This window comes from Mastomys coucha, unplaced genomic scaffold, assembly GCF_008632895.1.
Source record: "Mastomys coucha isolate ucsf_1 unplaced genomic scaffold, UCSF_Mcou_1 pScaffold15, whole genome shotgun sequence".
NCBI lineage: Eukaryota > Metazoa > Chordata > Mammalia > Rodentia > Muridae > Mastomys > Mastomys coucha.
In genome coordinates this window covers 59,854,730-59,871,920 of record NW_022196897.1, presented here as the reverse complement: position 1 = coordinate 59,871,920, position 17,191 = coordinate 59,854,730, and the positions used below count along the sequence as shown (strand labels likewise).

General features: G+C 38.9%; 1 protein-coding gene across 1 annotated transcript in view; it reads left to right on the top strand.

The window, feature by feature from the left end:
• Window positions 1–13: 13 nt before the first annotated feature.
• Window positions 14–17,191, top strand: part of Sp3 (Sp3 transcription factor) — a 45,559-nt gene continuing 28,381 nt past the window's right edge. Inside the window, exons 1-2 of the mRNA XM_031370618.1 lie at window positions 14–433; window positions 8,224–9,583. Coding sequence (XP_031226478.1) covers window positions 8,800–9,583 — 784 coding nt within the window. The 5' untranslated portion in view covers window positions 14–433; window positions 8,224–8,799. The remainder of the gene's footprint in view (window positions 434–8,223; window positions 9,584–17,191) is intronic.

The window sequence follows — 17,191 nt, the reverse complement described above, 5'->3', positions numbered from 1 at the left end:
GTGCGCGCGCGCGTGTATGTGTGTGTGTGTGCGCGTGTGAGTGTGCAAGTGTGCGCGCCCTCCCGGGTGGGATCCGGGGCGGAGGGGAAGGCCCAAGCGCGCAGCAGCCGTCCGCCGAGCGGGCGGGCCGAGCTCAGGGAGAGGCGCCGCAGAGCCGGAGGAGGAGAGCCGCGGGCCCGGCCGGCGCGGCCCGGCGCGGAACGAGCCGTACTTCCTGTGCGAGCGGGCCCGGCCCTAACCGCCACCCCCCCTCCCTGTCTCCCTCTCTGAACCCGCCCATCGCGGGTAGGACACTCAGCCGTCACCGCTCGCTCTGCTGGCCGCTACCTGCAGCAAGATAGGGCCGCCATCGCCGGGCGACGACGACGAGGAGGCGGCAGCCGCCGCCGCCGCCGCCGGGGTCCCCGCCGCTGCCGCCGCCGCCGCCGGAGCGGTAAGTTCCGCGCGCGCGGCCCGCCCCCGCCGAGGCCCCGCGCCCGCCATCCCGGGCCTGCGGTGCGCCCGCCCGCCCGCCAGCCAGCCAGCCAGCCCAAGGCCTCCTCCCGCCGCCGCCGCTGCCGCGCGGCCGCCACGCGCGGGCCGTCCGGCCCCGCCGCGCTCTCCTGCTCGCTCGCGTCCTGGGTGGGAGCCCCGGCCGGCCCGCGCTTTCTGGAGATTTGTCACTGCGGCATCGCGCGCAAAATTCTTAACAAAATGAAGTCGGAGACGGCGGAGGTGGGGGGTGGGCACAGGGCTCCAAAATGGATGTTTAAGTAATTCGTATCAGGACTTGAAAACTCACTCGCTCTTTGCACTACATTTGCAAGCACAGCCTATCGGCCATAGATAGTATCACCTACCCAGGCAATGGCTCCAGTTTCTAGAGTTTTTGAATCTGGAGCAAGTTTCCAGATCTTGGGTATTTTAGGCAGAAGATCTTTTAAGAAGCATGTTCTTTTATACGCAGGGACGAACATTTTTATTACTTTTTTTTTTAAACCTGATTTTTCAAAATTGTTGGCTTTTTGCACTTTTTTTTTCTGAGTAGGGTTAAGTGAAACAGTTGGAGGCTATTGAAATTGAGAAGCTAGTAATAACTTCGGACTTTGAAGTTTTCCATAATGTATCAATCTTAAAAAAAGGAGATGAAAGTCATTTTGTTTACATGCTTGTTAGTACACTCCATACTTAGAGTTGAATTGGTTGGCAAAATTTCATTTTTATTATAACTAGTGAGATGTGTTGGGATTCTTTTGTGAATTTTAGAACGTCAAGGATGTGGAGAGGAGTTGGAAGTCTTATGTGAAGACTCAGTGTAAAATTAGGTGCTGTAGACAATGTGAATTTTACATCTGTGTGGACCATTGCTGCTCTCTTAGCTTACTGTTAAAAGGTGTATTCACCTGTTAAGATAGTTAAAACACTTCTCAAGGCTCAAGTTTTTAAGAGGTTTATAGCAATTTATAAACTGGTTTATAAATCGATTTATATAGTGGTAGTTTGTCACTGTTACAAAAGTTAGCTGCTATATACTAGTCATTCAACGTTGTTACATGATTTATGTATTGGTAGTTTGTCATAGTTACAAAAGTTAGCTGCTATATACTAGTCATTCAACATTGTTACATGATTTATGTATTGGTAGTTTGTCACAGTTACAAAAGTTAGCTGCTATATACTAGTCATTCAACGTTAATTGTTACACTTCGTTACTAGTAAATAGGTCATTTTAGTCTGAAATTATACTATGGGCAGTGGGAGTGTTTTTAATGTCTTGTATTTTTTAAGCAGATTAAAATATCAAAAGCTGTTTGAGAAAACTCATTTAAACAAACCTAAGCAGATTAGTAAACTTTTAAAATAAGTTATATTTCCCTGTTCCCAAAGTGCCAAACTTAAGCTTTTGGTTTACTTTAATAAACTACCTCAGAAGTGATATTGAAAAATAAACTTTAAATACAGTAAAATTTTCATGTAACTATCAAAGTTTAGTTATGTGCTTACAGATGGGGAGGGGAGTGGTAACAAGAGGTTTAGGGATGAAAGCATGCTTAGTCTCATTTGGGATTACTATGTAATATTATGCTTTAAGATTCTCTGACTTATCACATCATTACTAAGAATACCATTTCCTGCTAGATGAACATGAGCACTCTGAATTTATTAGTAAAAGTAATAATATGAAAATACAGTTTGCTAGAGGAGCCCTTAAACTTAGAATTCTTTTTGGTGCATGTTTGGTGCTCGATAAATCTTGAGTTCTTCCAAATTTCTCACTTTGAGCAAAGTTGAAATAAACTGAGCTGAATGTTGAATAAGGTGAAAAACATGAGAGCTGTCTTTGAACATAAATGGAAAAAAAGTTCATTTCTACTTTAAAAGTGATTCAAAGTTTTTTCAGAATGTTTAAAAACGATATCATTTGGGATATTTTCAATATTTAAAACTATACTTAAATATATTTTAAGTACTCTCAAATTACTGGAAATCACTAGAGGACCTTAGTGTCTTGAGAAGTGTGGGATGTTTTTAGATTTATAGCAAAGCAGGAGATCTAGTGTCAGAGTCTTGTTATACCCTTTACCCAGTGTCCCCTGATGCTGCCATTATTGTGGCACATTTTTCAAATCTGTGTATCACTAACATAAGTAGCTACAGATTTTGAATTTTGCCAATTTTTCCATTAATGTTCATTTTCTGATCTAGGTTCTAGTCTCTGATATCTAGTAAAGTGTCTAAAGTCAAGTGCAGGTGTTCAACCTAATGGCAGTTTAGCTTGGTACTTTGATAAGTACCTTGAAGCCAGTGTTCACTAGAGACTTGCTTTACCATTTGGGTTTGGAACTTGTTATAAAGAGGATCCTGGCCAAGGGTGTGCAGAGCCAGAGATTAGACAGTCATAGTGGTTTCATCTATAATGACCTGTAATATGGGCATCCAGAGATGATACCGCAAAGTTCCTTTGTATTTTATTATGAATAGTTAAGAAATGAGATCTCTGCATATATTGTCCAAATCACAGGCATGACCTTGTGGATAATTTATTTGTGCTTTTGTGAAATGAACTATACAAATTTTATAAGAGTCACCGGTTTAAGCTATAAATTCAGTGTTTATTAGTTTTGCAGATAAATGTTGGCACATTTAAAAAGTGAATACTGATTTCAAGAGTAGGGAGTTTTACCATTAAGATCTGACAGGGCTAGGATGTGGCTTAGTGACGGTGCTTGCCTAGCGTTTGCAAAGCCTTGGCTTCTATCCCACCCTACATACTGAGTTGGGGTGGGGAAGACCTTACACTGCCCTTGCAGGCTGAGTTGTAACTGACATTTTATTTGAGTATCTGCTCAAGAATTATTATGTTTGACTCCACCTTAGTTTCACACTTGTTCTGGTTTTCAGTTACATCCTTCTGGCTTTTATAAAGCCATTAATGGGGCTAAGAAGTTAATCATTCTTTCAAAATGCAGTGAGAATTTCTTTTCCCTTTTCCACTGGTACAGTCTAAGAAGATCATGTTCTTTTCTTTTCCTTCAATCTCCACCCATCATTTTTATGCCTAATTGCATTGGAGAATGCCCTTGTCATGAATTGCTATAGCAACATCATTGGGTGTGCCACCACCACCCAAGGCCTCTGTAGGTTATGGTCCTTTTCACCTTGTTAGGTGTATATACCAAGGAAGAATGAACAGTAGGTTCATTCTTCACAACTTGTACAACGACAACTTTGATGCTGGATGATGTTTTCCTTGTTAATTTTTTAATAAGAATATTAGTGACTGAGACTTAGTTTTATTTGGAAACTTTCATAGAGGGTTATCAGGCTTGTAAGCCAATCCAGGGTCTTACCTGGCTGGGTTGTTTCTGTAGTATTTGCAGTTACTGCCTTTTGGTATTGGATGACTTTCTAATATATCACTTCTCTGTTTGGTATTTAGTGTACTTGATCTTTTCCATTGGTGTGTTGATGGGACTTGTTTTATGAAGGAAAGGGCTTCAAACTTCAGGCTTTGTAGTGTTTGGACTACCTGGAACTTGCTCATTGAGGAGTTACATATGTAGGTTAAAAATTGGTTTATAGTTCCTTAGGTGCTAATATCTAAAAAGTTTTACTGATGATTTCTTTCATTCTCTATATATTTTCTGTAATTTTCTTTCAAAACTAATATACATTTATTTATAAAGTATATGTTGATCTTTGTTCCAGGTATCTAGTGGGTGCTTTTAAAACCTGATATCATACTCTTAGTAATTAATGATAACTTGGAATTGCATGCTTTCCATATAAGTGTACATATGTGTGAGTGTGTATATATATGAATATAAAGTTTATATATATGTGTATATATAGTTTGCTTTCCTTTTTCCCCTTCTCAGACAGGGACTTCATATATACATGTATATATGTATCTCCTAGGTTGGTCTCAAATTTGAAAGTTCTGCCAAATGTTTGGAATTAGAGGTATAAACAATTATACCTGACCTTAAATATATTTTTTAAAAAATGCTTTTTACTTTAGAATTATTCACAAAATTTTGATATGCAAATTTCCCCCTTCATTTAACTGCCTATACTATGGGGGTTGGTACTGTAGTTTACTTAGCTCTGAAGGGGTGACATGGACAGTATATATGGACAATATACTCAACTTGTACTTGAGTAGCTGTGTATAGTCAAGGAATTTGTTGACTAGAAAGCTGTTCATTCATGGTTAAATATTTACTTTATTATTACTCTTGTAAAAAATTACCTGTCTATATATCTTTAGGTATCATACATTTGTCATTTTTAAAAGAAAATGGACAAAAATACAGTTCTGTAAAATTAGCTTATGACTGTATTCTTCTAAATAACCCAGAATGTTCGTGAATTTAATTCAAGCTAAAAATTTGACTGTTGATTTTTACTTGAACAATAACTTAAGATGATGAATGGATTTTGCTCATTTTTATGCAGATTTTAATACAAAATAGACTAAGTAAATATCAATTTACTTAAAGTGACAAAAGACTGAAATAAAACAGATTGTTTATGTTTGGAAAGATTACTTCTTGTTATAATTTCAATTCTAAATTAGAATTGACCAAAAGTGACTTCAGTGCCTGGTCCTTGATATAAACGTTGAAGATTAAGTTTCTTTTCTTTTTTTTGAGACAGATTTTCTCTGTGTAGCCCTGGCTGTCCTGGAACTCACTCTGTAGACCAGGCTGGCCTCAGAACTCAGAAATCTGCCTGCCTCTGCCTCCCATGTGCTGGGACTAAAGGCATGCGCCACCACTGCCCACTGCCTGGCGAGGATTAAGTTTTCAAGTGTATTTGAGTTGAGGCCTGAAGATTTGCAGTGGGTTCCGTTTCTTTATTTTCTTCCGCTTTATTTCAGTCTTCATCACTGAGCCTTTAGTTTATCTTTATAAATACAAATGTGATTTGCACCAATCACTTGCTTATATAAACCTTGTATAGTTTTCATTTACTTTCTACAGAGTCCTACAGTTTAGCATGGTCTGCAAAGCCGTTTACTAGTTGATAGAAGTGTCCCCACTGCTTTTGTCTGAGTATAAGCGTCTTCTAGATCCTAGAATCTTTTTGTCTTGTGGATTTTATTATGTCTATACCTTTATTAATGCATCTAACTGACCAGAAAGTTTACATTCTAATATAACTTCAAAATTAGTGTGGGCACCCCCCCCATCCTCTCTGTTCCCGCATTGTGCTTTGAATACCACTTTTCACATTGTAGTAGCACATGTGTTTGCATTTGCTTGCATAGAATTGTGACCGTTTGTGGTCAAAGAGTTTTACTGTTTTGCTTGTACATGCTTATTTCATCTTCACAAATGAGCTCAAATGTTTGTATTAAGTCAGAAACGAATTGTGGTTCATTCTTTGAAATAGAGACTTTTCAACTGCATGAAAATTGAGTAGTGAATTTCTTAGTGTACTGTTAGTACTGTTGTAAAAACCTTTCCACAGAAGTTAGTGTAAGTTATAAACTAGACTGACTTGCCCCTAGTAGTACTTCATAAAAAATGGATATACTGTTTTGGATCATAGAAAGGTTTCTTGGTGCTTAGTCTTATATCTACTTTGACATTGCTGGACAAGCTATGTTTGTATTTTTCATTTTCCAGTGACTTACAGAGTTGTTGAAACTCATAATCTGGAATAAAGTGAGGTCATAATGGCTTTATTTTGATGGTAAATAATGTATGGTCTTTTTTCTAGTGTCTTTATTTTATAATTGGTCTTAGTGTACTTTACTCCTGGTCATCAGAGGGGTGAACTTAACAGTAGTTGAGAGTGCTTTGGGTTGAGAGGTATGCCTACCTTAGGATTATATATTGTCTGCTGTTTGATAACTATGTGACTTGTTTCCCTTATTTCTCATCTATGAAGTGTAGATGTTAATAATAGTGTCTTGTCACAGAGTTGCTTTAAAAGTATGTTACTGTGGTATTTGGCATATAAAAGAAAAACCCAAATGTCAGATATTGGCCCCCCCTCCTTTTTTTGTTGTTGTTTTTTGTTTTTTGAGACAGGGTTTCTCTATGTAGCCCTGTCCGTCCTGGAACTCACTCTGTAGACCAGGCTGGCCTCAAACTCAGAAATCTGCCTGCCTCTGCCTCCCAAGTGCTGGGATTAAAGGTGTGCGCCACTACTGCCCAGCTCAGATATTGCTATTTTTATTCTCTTAAAAGAATCTACTTGTTGACCTTGTCATATAGATTTTTTTTTTGTATTCTATTTGCCTATATTGGCATTTTTCTAATGTTGAATCTATAAACTCTGGGGGTGACAGTTCAGAATCTTGTGGGTTATAGGATGTAAAACATGTATGCTTCATATCTACTGTAATTTTAGAGTCATAGATATAGTTACATCATTCTCCAGTATTTACCTAGTAGTAAAACTTCACAGATGTCAGCTACTTTACTGTATAGTCATAGGGCAATCACCTTTTCTCATTAAGTTTTGTTTTTCTTTGAGACAAGGCCTTACTTGATAGCCTAGGCTGGCCTTAGATTCCATATGATCTTCTGTCTCAGCTTCCCCTGTGCTCAGATTATAGATAGGAGCCCTAACATTAACCAGCCGTTAAGTTTTTTTTGTTTTTTTGTTTGTTTGTTTTTTGTTTTGTTTTGTTTTGTTTTTCGAGACAGGGTTTCTCTGTATAGCCCTGGCTGTCCTGGAGCTCACTCTGTAGACCAGGCTGGCCTCGAACTCAGAAATCCGCCTGCCTCTGCCTCCCAAGTGCTGGGATTAAAGGCGTAGGCCACCATGCCTGGCAAGTTTTTTTTTTTTTAAAGGTCTTAATCCTCCTTCCCTTACCACCCCAAAAGTTCGTAAAGGAAAAGTATGTTGTTTGGTGGTTTACACATCATAAAATTGAAGTGTTTTTAGATTTATGACATAGCAATAACATAGTTACTTTCCTAATTCAAATGGCTTGGTAACAAACATGCTGTTTGTGTCTCCCTCTTCCCCCAATAGTTGCCTCATAGCCCCAACTTGTCTTAAACTTGAGGCAGTCCTCTGTGTCTGCCTCCAGGGTGTTGGCATTACAGGTGTGTTCTATCCAATCTGGGGTTTTTTGTTTGTTTTTCTGAGACAGGGTTTCTCTGGTAGTCCTGACTGTCCTAAAACTTGCTTTGTAGATTAGACTGGCCTTGAACTCAAAGATACACTTGCCTCTGCTTCTCAAGAGTCAGGATTAAAGGTTGCTTATTTAAATATTTTTAGTGAGTTGCAGTTTTTGTACTTTGTCCTGTTTATAATATTGTGTATGCCCCCTCTGCTTTATACAGTTCAAAGGTTATAGATGAGTGCTTAGATAAGTTTGTCTTGCCATGCATTGTAGTGTGCACCTATATAGTCCCAGTTTATTCAGCAGCTTTGACTGAAACTGAAGAATCATGTGGATATGTGAGTTCCAAGGCAAGTTTGGGCAAGAAACATAGTGAGACCTTGCCCACCTCTACCAAAAAGTGTGACTGCAATATAGTCTAGAATATTCTCATTAAGATATGTCCCCATTTAAACAGGATGTATTATGTTTTTAGTAACTTACATCAAGAAGTGAAAATTATTATGGTATGTATAGTACTGCTTTTGTGTTGGAACTCTTGTGCTTAAGATTGCTTTTATTTTCACATAGTTGAGTTTATACCAGGTGAGGTTTCTATTGCACATTGGGTTAAGCTGTCACAGATACATCACAGCATCTTTGTTTTCTTCATCCAGACAGGTGATTTGGCTTCTGCACAGCTAGGAGGAGCACCCAACCGATGGGAGGTTTTATCAGCTACACCTACAACTATAAAAGATGAAGCTGGTAATCTAGTACAGATTCCAGGTGCTGCTACTTCAAGTGGGCAGTATGTCCTTCCCCTTCAGAATTTGCAGAATCAACAAATATTTTCAGTTGCACCAGGATCAGATTCATCAAATGGTACAGTGTCCAATGTTCAGTATCAAGTAATACCACAGATTCAGTCAACAGATGCTCAGCAGGTTCAGATTGGCTTCACAGGCTCCTCAGATAATGGGGGTATAAATCAAGAAAGCAGCCAAATTCAGATCATTCCTGGATCTAATCAAACCTTACTTGCTTCTGGAACACCTCCTGCTAATATCCAGAATCTCATACCACAGACTGGTCAAGTCCAGGTTCAGGGAGTTGCAATTGGTGGCTCATCATTTCCTGGCCAAACTCAAGTAGTTGCTAATGTGCCTCTTGGTCTGCCAGGAAATATTACCTTTGTACCAATCAATAGTGTCGATCTAGATTCTTTGGGACTCTCGGGAAGTTCTCAGACAATGACTGCAGGCATTAATGCCGATGGACATTTGATAAACACAGGACAAGCTATGGATAGTTCAGACAATTCAGAAAGGACTGGTGAGCGGGTTTCTCCTGATGTTAATGAAACTAATGCTGATACAGATTTATTTGTGCCAACATCCTCTTCATCACAGTTGCCTGTTACAATAGATAGTACAGGTATATTACAGCAAAACACAAATAGCTTGACTACTACTAGTGGGCAAGTCCATTCTTCAGATCTTCAGGGAAATTATATCCAGTCGCCTGTTTCTGAAGAGACACAGGCTCAGAATATTCAGGTTTCTACAGCACAGCCTGTTGTACAACATCTACAACTTCAAGATTCTCAGCAGCCAACCAGTCAAGCCCAAATTGTGCAAGGTATTACACCACAGACAATCCATGGCGTGCAAGCCAGTGGTCAAAATATATCACAACAGGCTTTGCAGAACCTTCAGTTGCAGCTGAATCCTGGAACCTTTTTAATTCAGGCACAGACAGTGACCCCTTCTGGACAGATAACTTGGCAAACATTTCAAGTACAAGGGGTCCAGAACTTGCAGAATTTGCAAATACAGAATACCGCTGCCCAACAAATTACTTTGACGCCTGTTCAGACACTCACGCTTGGCCAAGTCGCAGCAGGTGGAGCCTTGACTTCAACTCCAGTTAGTCTAAGCACTGGTCAGTTGCCAAATCTACAGACAGTTACAGTAAATTCTATAGATTCTACTGGTATACAGCTACATCCAGGAGAGAATGCTGACAGTCCTGCAGGTGAGTCTTAATGATATTAAGTCATTAAAAGTGCAATAATAATAATCAGGAAAACTTTGTTTTAGTGTCTATCAGCATCTGACATTCATTAAAGGTGCTATATCTTTGTATTTATATATAGGAGGCATCATAGTATCTTCCAAATTGTTCTTTTTGAAACTTTATTTGAAGTGAAAGATTTTCTATTGTACTGATAATATTTTTCTTTTCTACAACAGGTATTTATTTGTTTTAACACCTGATTGGTACTATCAGGCATCATAATTTTTTTTCTTTAATTTGTCAGGAGAATGTCTATTGTTCTTGATATGGGATGAGTTTTTGACTTCTGTTTATGGGGAGGGAATGAAGGGGTCCAAGGTTGGCCTGGAACTTGCTGTGTAGACCAAGCTGGCTTTGAACTTAGATATGCCTATATCTATCTCCTCAGTGCTGTGATTCAAGGTTTGTGCCACCATGTCTGGCTGAATTAAATGTAGTGTATTGGGGTGGAGTATCAGGTTGGCATAATAAAAGATGGTGCTGGGGCTTGAGGGTTCTTACCTTCTCAGCCACTAGGTATGTGACTTTGACTCAGCTGTTTTTCTCTGGCCAATTCCATTTCTTCATTGTGTAACATGTAGATGTTAGACAAGATAGCTATTAAGTAGACAACTGTGTATACCTAGTGTTCTTTGTTTGGTCTTTGTGATGGTGACCATTAAATTTGGGTGTCAGAAATAGCTACTGATAATATTATAGATGTTTCAAGTCTATTCATTGAATGTTTTGCAAGCATGATTAACTAATGAAGCTTACAAAGGTAGCATCATTGTTACTATATTAATGTTATTTGTCTGGATAAAGAATATTTTTGTTTTGCACTAACATTTATAACATTAATTCTTCTACTTCATATTTGGATTTCTATGGAGATTATAGTGTTTAGTTTTTTTTTTTGTTTTTTTTTCCCCGAGACAGGGTTTCTCTGTATAGCTCTGGCTGTCCTAGAACTCACTCTGTAGACCAGGCTGGCCTCGAACTTCTGCCTCTGCCTCCCAAGTGCTGGGACTAGAGGTGTGCGCCACCACCACCCGGTGGTTATACTGTTTAAACTTTCCAGTCTCCTTTGAAATTCTTGAATTGGGACACATAATTGAAGTGATTGAAGTAATTTTCATCATCACTTTTAGTGATTCCCTTTCCCTATTGTCCTTTGTGTTCTTACGATTTGTTACCTATACCTAGAAAGACGAGTTTGTCCTTGAGTGTCAGATTTGCATTGAGAAATTCTTTATAGTGTCTGGGGTTTCTGAAACTAGTTAGGATCAAATCAATCTCTCTCTCTCTCTCTCTCTCTCTCTCTTCTTCTCTCTCTCTCTCTCTCTCTTCTTCTCTCTCTCTCTCCCCCCCCCCCTCTCTCTCTGACACAGGGTTTCCCTGTAGCTCCAGCTAGCCTCAAACTCAGAGATCTGCCTCCTTCTGCTTCTGAATGTTGGGATTAAAGGTTTTCACCACCACTAACTGATTTAGAATAGAATTTTCCAAAATTTGATTTGTAGACTTCTAGAGAGTCTGAGGATCTTTCAGAAATCTTTTTCTTAATACTAAAAAGTTGTTCGTTTTTTCATGTGTTCACATTGACTGATGGGTTAAATTTTAAGCTCAAGACTGGAGACATTTTAACTCAGTGGTTAAGAGCTTGTTGGGCTACTCACAAATACCTGTAACTCCAGCTCTTAAAGGTCTGACACCTTTTCCTGGCTTCTGTAAGCACTTGCATACTCAATGTGAGTGCATACACACACAGGCACAGGTACACATGTTAAAAGGCAAAAAATCCCTTTAAACTATATGAATGTTGTATTTTTTTTTTTTTTTTTTTTTTGAGACAGGGTTTCTCTATATCCCTGACTGTCCTGGAAATCATTGTGTAGACCAGACTAGCCTTGAACTCAGAAATCCGCCTGCCTCTGCCTCCCAAGTGCTGGGATTAAAGGCAAGCGCCACCACTGCCTGGCTCCCCCCCCAGGGTTTCTCTATGTAGTCCTAGTTGTCCTGGAACTAACTCTGTGGACCAAGTTTTGTTGTATTCTTAATGACTGTACTTTTAAAAGACAAATTACATTTCACTGAAAACCTACTTGATAATAAAAATGTTTGCAAAATTTCCAACTATTGCACATTGCATAACTTACTCATAGTTTAAGATTCTACATTAAGGGCTGGAGAGATGGCTCAGCGGTTAAGAGCACTGACTGCTCTTCAGGAGGTCCTGAGTTCAAATCCCAGCAACTACATGGTGGCTCACAACCATGCATAGTGAGACCTGATGCCTTCTTCTGGTGTGTCTGAAGACAGCTATAGTTTACTTACATATAATAAATAAATCTTTTAAGAAAAGATTCTACATTAAAACTGTCCTTTTAGGAGACTGCCACTTGTCAGGTATCAAAGAATACCCATAGTTAGTTGAAAGGCTGGGAATTCCTTCCTGTCCCAGCTACATATCTTTGTGAAGTTATTCATATGCTTGAGTCCAAACCACATATCACAAGCAATTGAACGCAGTAACAGATCCGAGATTCTGTCTTTTCCTCTAGGCATTTAAGGATTTGCAAAAAGGTAAACCATGTTTTCCCTTTTTTTGTTGTGTAGTCCTGACTCTTATTGGATCTTGCTGCGTAGGACAGGCTGGGCTTTAATTTATAGCGTTGATCCTTCTGCCTGAGCCTCCCAAGTGGTGGGATTACAGACATGCACCACCACGTCTAGCTTGTTTTCTCTATAACACTTTTGTTTGGCAAGTAGATTTTCCTATAATGTTCAGTTGTGTTAATGTGATGAGTTTGTTTGTTTAGCTGTTTATTTACTTGATGCCAGAGATTAAACCTGGGACCTGACACACGTTTAGGCAGGCATTCTTTTAAAAATTTTTTCTCGCTGGGCTGTGGTGGCACACACTTTTAATCCCAGCACTTGGGAGGCAGAGGGAGGTGAATTTCTGAGTTTGAGGCGCGCCTGGTCTACAGAGTGAGTTCCAGGACAGCCAAGTCTATACAGAGAAACCCTGTCTCAAAAAAAAAAAAAATTCTCAATTTTTCAAAAGCATTTTGTATGATTTAATTTTATTTTATGTATTGGTTTTCTGCCTGCATGTCTGTGAGGATGTCAAGAAGTCTGGAACTGGAATTACAGATAGTTGTAAGCTGCTATGTGGTGCTAGGAATTGAATCTGGGTCCTAACTTCTGAGCCATTGTTTGAATCCTTTTCAGTTTTATGTGTCCTTACTGCCCTGAGTGTTTGTGGGGGTAAGGGAGAAACAGATATCATGGAAATTCTAATATGAACAAAATGTTTTTGTGAACTGCGGTCCTATTTAATAAGTTAAAAAGAGAATACTGGGCTGGGGGTGTTGCTCAGTGGTTAGCATACAACAGGCTTTTTGGATTTAATCATTTTGTGTGTAAGAACTACCTGTGACAGACATCTGAAGACAGACAGCTGAAATACTTAAAAATTCTGCAGTATAATCCACATACAAAATTTGTCTTTTAAAACATACATACAATTGAATAGTTTTCAGTGTAGTCACACATTAATCTTTCTTTAGCCTCTCATGGGTTGGGTTTACAGACATGAATTACCATGCAGGATACATATTTTGGATTTGTGTTGATTATGAAACTAGTCTGGGATACATTAAATGCTTCCAAGAAGTTACTTTTAGAAGCTAATCAATAGAAACATTGGCTTAAATACAAGGTTGGATTTGTTTTTTGATTTGGAGAATATTAAGTCAGTGTGTTTCTAGGTGTGGGTGCAGATTGGTTGATGTAGAGTTCTTTCTTTCTTTCTTTCTTTCTTTCTTTCTTTCTTTCTTTCTTTCTTTCTTTTTTTGGTTTTTCGAGACAGGGTTTCTCTGTGTAGCCCTGGCTATCCTGGAACTCACTCTGTAGACCAGGCTGGCCTCAAACTCAGAAATCTGCCTGCTTTTGCCTCCCAAGTGCTGGGATTAAAGGCGTGCACCACTACTGCCTGATTCTTTCTTGAGGATAGGTCCATATTACCAATTTCTCTTCGGTTTTGAGACAGTCTCGTGGATCTGGTGACTACTGCTTGGTTAGAATGTGTGGACATGACGTTCCAGGGATCTTTCTGTCACTGACCCTTTTCTAGGGTTACAACCACATGGGACTCTGTCTGGGTCCCCCTTCCCTCTCCCCCTTTTCCTTTTTTATTTTTTACATGGGTACCCAGGATCTGAACTCAGGTCCTAATACTAGTGCTGTGGACTTTTTACTGGCTGAGTCATTTCCCAAGCCCCAATGGATATTAGGTTATTAGGAAAACCTTTCATTCACTGTCTTTTTAATTGGCAAGATGGAGAAATGAAAGCTGGGTTTAGTGGTATCTATGGCATTTTAGCATGGGCAAAGGCCCTGATTCACAGCATTAAAAAAGGATGGGCTGAAAAGAGAGAGATTCTCAAAGTAAAAAGTTTTTATTTGTTTAGGCATAGATAATTAGATGAAAATGCTTAAAAAGTATTTCCTTATTTAACATTTTAGTTTTGGTAGATAAGAATTCAGTGTCAGTTTTCTAAAATACTGGAGAAACCTCCCAAACCAGTGCTCTGTAATTGTCCAAAAACCCTCAAAAACTAACAAACTTTTTAACTAAACCTTTTTTCCAGCCTTTTTTTTTTTTTTAAAATAATTATTTTATTCATGAGTACACTGTACCATTATAGACGGTTGTGAGCCACCATGTGGTTTCTGGGAATTGAACTCAGGACCTCTGGAAGAGTAGTCAGTGAGTGCTCTTAAAAGACTTTGGCTAAGCCAATGGGAAGGGAACTGAGGAAGAGTGGGGAGGAAATCTATAACTGTTGGAACTTGATTAAATTGGGATTTTATTTTGGTGTTCAAGTTAATGTCTTGAGTAAACTGTTAGATTTCAGAATTTGCTGTTCAGGCTGGCCTAGAAATGTTGAGTGTCTTTAATAAACAAAGAAACAATTCAAGTCTAGTTGGAAAATCTGTCTTAATTTCAATACAAAGGTCATGATTTAAATAGTTTAATAATTTTTGTGCATATGGATGCATTTGCCTATGTACCAGCTATGTGCCTGTGGAGGCAAGAAGAGGGTTTCAGGTCCCCTGGAACTGGGCTTACAGAAAGTCTTGAGACACCTTGTGCATGCTGGGAAATGACTCCAGCTCCTTTGCAAGAGCTGTTGAGCCATCTCTCTAGCTGTTGAGCCATCTCTCTAGCCCCCCCCCTTTTAATATAAAGTAAAACTTGATAATGACTCCAGCAGCAGTTTTAGAAATTAAGGACTCTAATACAACACAGCCTAACTATTAACATGAAAAATACTTAGGAAGTAGTGGTGGTAATTACAGACCAAGGAGTTTTCTGTTATTAAAATCACTGAAACGGAAGATAGATGGAAGTTGGAAGTGGACTTCTGATGCCAGAAAGAAGGAATAGTGGAGCAAAGACGTTTAACTAGACAAGCAGGATAAATGTAGGATACAGGCATAGATAGGGTTGGATGTTGTAGTGAGATAATCATATTGTGACTTGGGAGGGCTATGGATAGAGGTCTTTCTTTACAGGTAAGTTGAGAAACAATCTAGCCAAAAGAAAAACAGTGTTGTTTTCTAATAGAAATCAGATGGGTAGAAAGGCGGATATCACAAGCTTGAGAAAAAGAGTATGAGAAATTAAAATGTGAAATGAGTAGGTTTAGTATTGGATACTCTTTTGAATTATAGCGTATTTTTCTAGTTATTTATAGTTGCTGACGTGCAGGTATAAATAACATTAGTCTCTATTCCTTAGTAGAAACTTTATCCAGTACTTTTGATTGTGTGTTGTAAACTGAATCCCCTCTGTTCTCATTTTGGTAGTCTGGCTCTTAGAGAGTCTGCTGTGAAATTGGAAAACACTATCTTCCACACCTGAATTTTCCCTTTCCATACTATTTCTTTTTTTGGTCAATTTTGTTTGTGTCTTAGAATTCATATATCTAGACCAGGTTGGCCTTGAACTCATAGAGATGCTCCTGCTTCTGCCTCCTGAGTGGAGGATTAAAGTGTTTACCACTATCTCTAGCTGACATATTTTAATAGAATCAGTCATATAAAACACAAGTTTACAAAGCTACGAAAGGAGTTTTAAAACTATCTTTCTGCAATTCTTTTTCATTTTTCTTTAGAACTGAACAGTATAAATGTGTATATATTGATATATATAGATCAGATTTTTCATTATCTATTCATTTGTAAATTCACCTGCTATTAAGTGAGGTTATATAATCTCAGCAATAAACCACATACTCTCTCATATTTGGAACCTAGCCAATGATGTGTGTACACATATGCACATGCATATTTTTGTGTGTGTGTGTGTGTACATACATAACAAGGAAGTGTACCTGCGGGTACATATAACATGAAAATAGAACAGTAAAAGCTCATTGGGATGAGGAAGGAGTGAATGCAAGTAACTGACATGAGTTTTGAAAGAGGATATGAAACTAGTTGTTTTTTAGATTCTAATTTTGTTGTGAATTTTTTGTTCTTGGTGCTGATAGATAAGTGGATAAAATATATTTAGTCAAAGTGTAAAATTTAATGTGAAACTTCACAGCTTCTATTTTTTTTCTTTTTCTTTTTGTTTTTTGTTTTTTGTTTTTTGAGACAGGGTTTCTCTGTGTAGCCTTGGCTGTCCCGGAACTGACTCTGTAGACCAGCCTGGCCTCGAACTCAGAAATCCGCTTGCCTCTGCCTCCCAAGTGCTGGAATTAAAGGCGTGTGCCACCACTGACCGGCTTATTTATAGTTTTTAAATAATAAATTTATAAAATAATAAAATTTCAGAAGCAGTTGGATGGTGGTTGTACATGCCTTTAATACCAACACTTGGGATACAGAGGCAGGTGCTCTCTGAGCTTGAAGATAGCCAGGCTACACAGAAACCCTGTCTTAGAGGTTGGGAGGGGGGCAGGAAACAAACAAAAAATTAGCAACAGCAAAAAGATGGAATAAAATGAAAAGTGCTCCCCCCACAGGGTTTTACTGTACCTTTAGCTGTCCTGGATCTCACTCTGTAAACAAGTCTGGCCTTGAATTTGCCGTGTATGCCTACCAAGTGCTGGGATTAAAGGCGTGCATAACCACTGCCCTGCTGTATCAGCATTATAAAGCAAAGTCTTTTCCTTCCTAGTATTTGACCTTGTTACCTGTTTTTATACCCATAGGCTCCCTAGTATAAGGGTAAATTTACAGACATTACCATGCCTGTATGTTCTCTTGACAGGTCTGAACATATATCCTCCTTCTGAATTACAACCTTTTTATGCTGTGTGTCTCGATAGTACAAACTATAGCTGTTCCATTATCAGTGGTAGTCTTTTTATTTTTTAAAAGATTTATTTATTTTATGTATATGAGCACACTGTAGCTGTACAGATGGCCGTGAGCCATAGCTCCGGTGTAATTCACTGTAACTGTCTTCAGACGCACCAGAAGAGGGCGTCCGATCTCATTACGGGTGGTTGTGAACCACCATGTGGTTGCTGGAATCCAAACTCAGGACCTTCGGAAGAGCAGTCAGTG